Raw genomic sequence first — 9,221 nt, forward strand, 5'->3', positions numbered from 1 at the left:
GAGTTTGCAGGATCTAAGCAAGCTGTGTGTGTCTGTACAAACACTGGGAGGCAGATCTCATTCATTTTCTCACATGCTCACTGCCTCCTTGGTTCACCTTCTATTTTCATAATTCATTCATGTGTCTGAGCTGCTAACTCTAAGGAATGACTTCTCACTCATTGTCAAACTGCTCATCCAGTCCCTATCTAGCCAGGCTGAAGCTGGTTTCTTCTCACCCAATCTAAACCCAGAGTCCATCATGAGTCCCAGAGGCTGAGCACATGAGCTTCAAATGTTTTTCCTGCGTCCACAGATACCCATGCCTTACCAAGCAAACAAACAATATTTGTTTATCCCTCAGAGTCATGTACATGTCCTGTATGCCACTTGTCTGTCTTACTGGTCTTTGTCTTTGTAACATGGGCAAAAATTGTATCTGTAGTCATTGATCAAATTTCACCTAGTTTTTTTTTTTTTTATCCAGCCCTACTTATTGAACCCAGGGCCTTGTACACATTAGACAAACACGCTGCCACTCAGCTATATCCCCAGCCCTTCTGAAATTTTTACATCTGTCTATAAATAAATTCCTGTAAACACATCTCTCAAATATACAAAAACAAGGCATGTATTTGTAAAAATCTCAAGCAATGCTAAAGGTCGCAAAATATGAATTTTGTGCTGGAGAGATAGTTCAGCATTTGCAGCACTAACAGCTGTTCCATAGGACCCAGGCAGGATCAGTTCCCATCTCCCACAGTGTCCCACTGACTGGAACTTGATTTCCAGGGCATGATACCCCTGTGGCCTCCTAGGGTACTGCATGCACACTGTTACAGATACACAGCAGGCAAAACACTAATACAGATTAAAAATTAAAGCAGGGTAGCGGTAGCAAATGCCTTTAATCCCAGCACTTGGGAATGTTGAGACATGTGGATCTCAAGTTAGAAACAAGCATGTTCTACAAGAGTTACTGCCAGAACGGCCTCCAAAGGCACAGAGGAACCCTGTCTGTGTTGGGTGGATGATTAAAAATAAAATCTTAACAAGGCAGTGGTGCTGTACACCTTTAATCCAAGCACTTTGGGGGCAGACGCTGCAATCTCTGTGAGGTGCAGGATAGCCTGATCTACACATGGAATTCACGCCCAGTCTTGGATACAAAGAGAAACTGTCTAGAAGGGAGAAAAACCTATATGTAACCACTAATACCCTGCTCCCAGGAGCTCATTTCCTTGCAGATTAATTAGGGCAGTCACTGTGGCCATAACTCAGGGTCTGGGCAATTTCTCTACCACTTGGCTGCAGCTCCAGCCCCTCTTCTCCCATTTAAATTTGAATTAGATCTCAACTAAGTCACTCAGGCTGACTTTAATCCTCCTGCCTCAGATTCTTGAATAGTTCAGAGGATAGGACTGTACCACAGCACCTGTCTGTTCTAGATATTATTGATATGTAGAGAAACACACATAGACATTTTAAAATGTAAAGGTGAGGTTTATTTTACAAACCAAAGTTGCTCTGAATGCCCCTTTCCTTCTAACTCTTAAACACAGACACAATGTAGGTCGGTACAGTAGATCCTTATTCATGCTTAGGTAATGGGTGTTGTTCAGTGTGGGTTCTCATGTCTTTCAGAACAAGCTTCTATAGGGCAATAAATGGGAACCATAGCCGAACCCCATCCTCCCCAGTGCACCAGTAGATGCAAACCCCCCTGCGATTTAGTGCACAGTCATCTCTGCACACTTATCTATAGAATTGCACCTGATCTTATCCTGAATACCAGACCAGATAGAATCCTGGCTTTATAATTATCGCTGGCATGAATGGATAGTGAAAGATGACCTCTGAAAGGGTGATATCTTTTCCACTCCCACCAACAGTACTCACTAAAGTGGTAAAAGAAGTCCATTCAGGGACTGGAGAGATGGCTCAGCTGTGAGGAGAACTGGCAGCTCTTCCAGACGACATGGGCTTCATTCCTGTCACCAACATCTCAGCCCACAACCACTTGTAACTTCAGTTCCAGAGGGCCCAACTCCCTAACAGATACACATGGAGGCAAAACACCAATGAAGACTAAAAATAAGAAAAACTGTTTTTGCAGGCACTGAGTTTGGGAAAAGCCACTCTCCCCAGGCCACGCCACTGTTGCTGCAAAGAATATCAAAGCCTTATATGATCAAAACCAAACAGAGTCGGGGAGGGAAAAGGAAGAAAGGGAGTAAGGAGGAAGGAAGAAAGGTAGGAAGAATGAAAGAAAAAAGGAAGGTAGGAAAGAAAGACCGAAGGAAGGAAGGAAGGAAGGAAGGAAAGAAAGAAGGAAAGGAGGAAGGAAGGAAGGAAAGAATAAAGAAAGGAAGGAAAGTATATCTTATCAGAAACATAGAGAGGGGCTCATCTCTTTCTTGTGTAAATGGGAAAACTGGTGGTGTTCCATGCAGAAACTATTGCCCTGGTTCTCAGCTCTGTGGTGAGGTAACGACAGGAGATGTTGCTGTCACCTCCCCTTCCCTTGTGCAGGACCTGTCGCTCTTGTCCCCAGGACCATGCTAACTTAGCTCCTCAATGTAGTCCCCCCAGCAAGTTCAGGAAATTCCTATTAAGGATGTCCAAAGAGCTTCCAGGTTCTAACCAAGCTTTATGTGTCCATACAAAAACGTGGAGGCAGATCTCATTAATTCCCTACATTTTCACTTCCTCCTTCATTCACCCCTTATCTTTCATCATTTACTCATGAGTTTGCACTGCTAAATCTCCTTAAGGAAAGACTTGTCACTCATTGGAAAACTGCTCATCTAGCCCTTAGCTAGCCACGCCCTATCTGGATGCTTCTCACCCAGTCTAAACCCAGAGTCCATCATGAGTCCCAGAGGCTGATGACAAGAGCTTCAAAAATATCTCCTGTGTTCCCAGATATCCAGGCCTTTCCAAGCAAACAGTGTTTCCTTATCCCTTAGAGTCATGTATGTGTCATGTTTGCCACCTGTCAGTCTGCTGGAAACTGTCATTGTAACAGGGCTAAAAATTATACCAGTTGTCTTTAGTCAAATTTCACCTAGTATTTTTTTATTCCAGCCCTAATTATTGAACACAGGGCTTTGTATGGGATAGACAAACACACTGCCACTAAGCTATATCCTCAGCCCTTCAGAAATTTCTACATCTGCCTATGAAAATATTCCTGTAAACACATCCCTCAAATATACAAAAGCAAGGCATTTACATTGTAAAAAAGTCAAGCAATGCTAAAGGTCACAAAATATAAAGTTTGGGCTGGAGAGATGGTTCAGCATTTGCAGCACTGACAGCTGTTACATAGGACCCAGGCAGGATCAGATTCCACCTCTCACACTGTGACATTGAGTGGAACCTGAGTTCCAGTAGATGATACCCCGTCTGGAATACTAGGGTAGTGCATGCAACTGGTACATAACTGGTACAGTTACACAGCAGGCAACACACTAATATAGATTAAAAATGAAAGCAGGGTACTGGTGGCACATGCCTTTAATCCCAGCACTCAGGGATGCTTAGACTTGTGTATCTCTGAGTTAGAACCAAGCTTGGTCTACAAGAGTTACTGAGAGGACGGCCTCCAAAGAACAGACAAACCCAGTCTGGGTTGGGGGATGATTAAAAATAAAATCTTAATAAGGCAGTGGTGCAGTACACCTTTAATTCCATCCCATTGGCTGCAGACCCTGGAATCTCTGTGAGTTACAGGCTAGCCTGGTCTACAGATGGAGGTCAAGGCCAGTCAGGGATTCCCAGAGAAACTTTTTAGAAGGGAGAAAAACCTAACCTAACCAGCAACCCGCTGCTCCCAGGAGCTCATATCCTTTTTAGAATCATTGGGGCAGAAACTGGGGCCCTAACTCAGGGTCTGGGCAAGTTCTCTACCACTTAGCTGCATCTCCAGCCCCTCTTCCCCCTTTTCAATTTGAATTAGATCGCAACTAAGTCACTCAGGCTGACTTTAATCCTCCTGCCTCAGATTCTTGAATAGTTCAGAGGATAGAACAGTACCACAGCACCTGGCTCTTCTAGATCTTATTGATATGTAGAGAAACACACATACACATTTTAAAATGTAAACGTGAAGTTTATTTTACAAACCAAAGCTGCTCTGAATGCCCCTTTCCTCCCAACACTAAAAGACAGACACAATGTAGGTCAGCACAGCAGATCCTTCTTCATGCTTAGGTAATAGGTGGTGTTCAGTGTAGGTTCTCATGTATTTCAGAACAAACTTCCATAGGGTAATGGATGGGAACCATAGCCAAACCGCATCGAGCCCAGTGCACCAGGAGATGCACACCCCCTGAGATTTAGTGCTCAGTCATGTCTGCACACTTATCGGTAGAATTGCAGCTGATCTGATCCTGTATACCAGACCAGTTAGAATCCTGGCTTTATAAATATCCGTGGCATGAATGGATAGTGCAAGATCACCTCTGAAAGGGTGACATCTCTTCCCCTCAAGTAACAGTACTGACTGAAATGCCAAACAAGTCCTTGCAGGGACTGGAAAGATGGCTCAGCTGTGAAGGGAACCGGCTGCTTTTCCGGAGGACATGGACTTCATTCCCATCAACCACATCTCAGCTTACAACCATTTGTAACTTCAGTTCCAGAGGGTCCAACGCCCTAACAGATACACATGGAGGCAAAACAACAATGAACACTAAAAATAAGAAAAAAATTTTTGCAGGCACTGAGTTTGGGGAAAGCCACACTCTGCAGGCCTCTCCACTGTTGCTGCAGAGAAATTCAAAGCCTTATACTATCTTCCGTGACAGGCAGGTGATCTCCTGCTGCAAAACAAACCCAGCTGTGGGACTTCTCTCGTGTCTGAAAAGGAAGGCTGACTTGAGTCCACTGCAGCAAACATAGCAAAAACAAGATTGAAGTGGAGGAAGCTAGCCCCCTGACACGCCCCAAAGCACATTCACCAGGATCTACAGTGTGTCTTCAATCCCTCTCCGGAGGGCAAGCAGAGCTCCAAGCTGTACCCCATGCTCCTAGGCAGGTGGTCCATGCACTCAGTCACCATTGCAGTTGGCAAGAGCTTAGCCTCTGAACTGGTTTCCATCACTACTTCCCAGCCAGAGGCAGAGACCAGTCAGTGAAACTTGAGTTTTGTTTTGTCCTTGCCTGTGCAGGTACAGTGGGATCTCTTCTGGAAGATGGCTTATTCGCTGCAGTTCAATCTCCTGTCTCCACCAGGCATAGAAGTGCCTCTGTAGGATGGCAGAGAGAGCTGTCCACTCAAGCTGCATTCCACCAGAACAATCTCCTCTTCCCACTGCAGGCTCCCTCAAAACATTTAGCTTGGGATTTTGGACAAAGACCATAAACTCTGCTCAACAGTTGGAGATGGACCGGGAGAAAAACAATGAATTAAATCAATGGATGAGACATGTCATGGTAGCATAGGTGGAGTCATTCATTGCAAAGTTTTGTAGAAGACCTGGGCTTGATCCAAAAACTTTGTGGGTGAGGTAGCTCAAACTGCTGTGTTTTCAGTGTCTCTCATTGGACCAACCGGGTCCTCAGGCATGAGGCTGTAGGGAGGAGGAGGTTCTACAGGCTTCATGACGACCTGCAAGGGAGAAAGGGTACTTAGCTTGCTTCAGGCCTGCCTAAGGAATGATGAAGTTGGTTGGCAGCTCTCCCCAGTCTTTTACTTCAAAAAGTTGGATAGCCAGCTATGAAACAAGTTAAGGATTGGGACAGAAAGACTCACCTGATCATAGGGTGGAGGGGGATCCAAGGTGGGGACCCAGATCTCTAGGGAAGCCGTGGTCAGTGCTTCTGGAGGTGTCTGATGATGGCTTCTGAGGTTCTGCTCTGGCTGTCTGCACTTGCAACAGAAGCACTTCATCAGGCCGCAGATGAAGAACAGATGCATCATGGCCAGGGAAACAAAAACCAGGATCCTGCAGAAGGAATGATCTCTCCCTGAGTGACTATACCACTCTTCTCCATCCCCCAACCCCATCATATTTCAGGTGGACCCTGCCCTGAATGGTACCCAGAAGGCCTGACCTGGCTTACCATGAAGATTCATTTGAAGAATGCCAAATGGTTTCCTTTGGCAGACAGCATCCACTCTCACAGCATCTGAATCCTTTTGGGCAGGTTCTGGTTAAGTCAGACAGAGATGGGGAGACACAGATGGCATCCAAATGTCACAACAAAGGGTCCATGCCTCCTTAGACACCTATACCCTCAGGTTGCAAGTCATACTCGTGGCTGTGGGGTACAGACCACCCTAGGTTCACTGGGAGGACTAAGCCTGGACATGAGACCTGAGTTCAGGGTTACTCAGGCAGGATGACCATGCTACTAAATCTTACAGGGCAGTTATGGGGTCTAGGTTATAACGGTAAGAGATTAACAGCAGATACAGAACTGCACCAATTATGCAATTCCCAATATTGGGTGGTTCGAGGGGCATATGGTTTCAGCAAAATTAGCAAGAGTGAGGAGGAGGTATCTGTGTCCTTCTCCAGGGCATATCTGAGCATACCATCACCCACCAACTAGACCCCACAAAACCCCAACCTTGATAGACTAGAGCTAATCCCATACTTACATGGTGTCACAGTTAGCTTTAACCTGTGGAAGAAAAATAGGCAGAGGTCAGACCTTAAAACCTGGGAGTTGGGTTTCTGGTATTAAAGTATTTGCCCAACACACATTAGGTGTTGGGGTCAATTTCCAGCAATGGCAATAAATCAGGTGTGCATAAACCAGAATAGCAGTACATGGCCACAGTCCCAAAATTCAAGAAGGCAGGAGAATCATTCATAGCTACAAAGCCAATTTGAGGCCCTATTGGATACCAGAATAAGAACCTTTCTCAAAAAGAAAAAACAGAGGCTAGTCTCAGATATCTTGGAATGAGTATCAGACTGACTCTGCCTCCATCTAGCTACATGTCAATGGCCAATGATTGGAGCCTACCTCTGCCTAACGTGTTTGTATTGATGGCATGTCTGACTCCCTCTCTTCTTCCCCCTGAGACAGGAAGGGTCTCACTATGTATCCCTGGCTAGCCAGGAATTCAGAGGTCTACCTGTCTCCACCTCCAGACTGCTGGATTAAAGGTGTGGAACACTATTACCTGGCTCACAGATAATTCCCCCTGCCACACCCACACAGTTTGGATTAGCCCAGGATTCCATCTTGTGTGGATCCCTGGCTCCAAATCTTCCAGAAAGCAACCTAAGGCCCAATCCCTCAGCTCTACATGTCCAAGGTAGAGGCATTTCTAACATTTTCTTGAATGCACTCAAGCCCCATTCATCCTCGTGTCCTTGCAGGGAATTAAGGGCCCCTATCAGAATTCTGTCTTGTCTAAGCTCTTAATTAGGTCTCTCTTCTACTTGTCCACAAGGCATCACTCTCTGGCCACCTCACTTAAAATGACAACCATTGCCCGCTGTGGTGGTCCTTGCCTTTCATCCCAGCATAGCAGAGGCAGAGGCAGGTGGGTCTGTTAGTTTGAGGCCAGCTTGGTATCCCTAGCAATTTGTAGAGGAGCCAGGACTATACCCTGTCTCAACAGATATGGAATGGGAAGGCAGCATTTGTCTTTGCTATTGATCATTACAATAGCATTTTAAGAGCAAAGACAATGGAACCAATGATGGTCACAGTCTTTCAGCAGCACTGTTCTTTAGTGAGGACAGATGTAGGAAGAAATTAAAGACACAGCAAGGCAAACAGGAACTCAGTCACATCCCCTGCTCTTCCAATTCTCAGACTCTGCCCACTCCCCACTCTGCTGGTCTCTCTGTATAGCCTCAGGTACCAGAACTTGCTCTGCTGAGCATACTGGCCTCAAACTCAAATCAGCCTGTCTTTGAGTCATGAGTGCTAGGATTAAAGGTATGAGCGGCTGTCACCATCACCCTGCTCTAGTATTACATTGAAGCCCTGGTAACAGTTGCGACACAGCCTCTCTTAAATTCAAGCTCACTTTCAATGCCAGGGCTGAGGTAGTAAAGGCAGATGTCTGTTGAGTTCAAGATCATTCTTATCAGAGAACTTCTATTTCAGTGAACTTCAACAGTCAGTGTAGTGTCCTGAAGTTCAAGCTTGGTTCTTCACCCCCACTGCATAACAGATTCTCAACCAAGATTGTAAATTTAAAACTTGTTCTGACCACCTCTCTGTTTGCAGGATAATCTGCCAATCCAAGACACTGAAAAGTTATATAGGAGGAACAAAAGCTTGGGGCAGTGCTCACAACCTTGCCTCCCTGATCCATGCAATTCAGAGACCAACCAGCCCAGGGCCAGACAGCCAAGTCTAAGCCAGAGGAAAGCTGCAACTTATCAAGGAAGTACAGAGAGCCTCCTCCTCCCTAGTACACTTGAAGAATCCCCATTGCGAGTCCATATATTGCAAGGTGACAGCCATCAGGTAACAGGGATATACAGATGCCTCACCTAGACATGAAGACCTCAAATTCCTCAGCATTATATTGGAGAAGCTAAATTAGAAACACTACAAAAACAGGGATCAGAGTTCCCATTCAGGTTTGTCGGTGGAGCCAGATCCCACTAACAACACAACCTGGCCAAAACTAGGGCCCCACATTTCCACTGAGCTCCCTCCAGGTCCCAACCCCAAATTTTGCCCAAGCAAAACAGAAAGGAAGTTGCTAATTGCCATTGGTTACAAGGAATTCCTGAGAAGGTAAATAAGGTACTGTCTTCGAGGCAAACCTCTGTCCCACTGGGTCCTCCAAAAGGTTCAGAAGTCTGGCTTACCTGGTTGGCGCTTACTGGTTGGAGACTGGAGAGCAGGCAGGAAAGCAGGCAGAAGAGCAAGGTGAGGGCACGGTCTGGGATCCTGGCCTCAGGCATCATGGCGAGGGGGTACCAAGATTTGTGTGCAAGGAAGGAGTGACAGGGCAACACTTTAACAACTTCCCTCACCTATGGGTCCCAGCCTAAGAATGGGGACAGAGATAACACACCTGAGATGGGCCAGACTAAGACTTCTAGCTTGGAGCTCAGGTAGAGTAGAAGTGGAGAGGAGCTGAACTTGCTTGAGTCTGAGGCATTGAGAGGTGTGATGCCTTGGTTTAAATAGTCAGCGGAATGAAGCAGAGCACTATGGGAATCCCTCTTCTGAGCAACATTTAAGTAGTTAGAGTAGGGTGTGGTGACCCCACCCTTTAATCCAGGAACTCAGAAAATCTCGGTGAATTCCCA

General features: G+C 45.9%; 1 protein-coding gene across 1 annotated transcript; it reads right to left on the reverse strand.

Moving 5' to 3' along the window:
- Positions 1 to 5,497: 5,497 nt before the first annotated feature.
- LOC113838306 (transmembrane protein 92-like) lies at positions 5,498 to 8,873 on the reverse strand. The gene is made up of 4 exons (XM_027434079.1): positions 8,775 to 8,873; positions 6,590 to 6,612; positions 5,738 to 5,930; positions 5,498 to 5,593 (listed from the first exon to the last, which is right to left on the reverse strand). Exons 1-4 carry the CDS (start codon positions 8,871 to 8,873, stop codon positions 5,498 to 5,500), a joined length of 411 nt encoding a protein of 136 aa, XP_027289880.1.
- Positions 8,874 to 9,221: the final 348 nt, after the last annotated feature.

Source organism: Cricetulus griseus, chromosome 7, assembly GCF_003668045.3.
Source record: "Cricetulus griseus strain 17A/GY chromosome 7, alternate assembly CriGri-PICRH-1.0, whole genome shotgun sequence".
In the NCBI taxonomy this organism is placed as follows: Eukaryota; Metazoa; Chordata; class Mammalia; order Rodentia; family Cricetidae; genus Cricetulus; species Cricetulus griseus.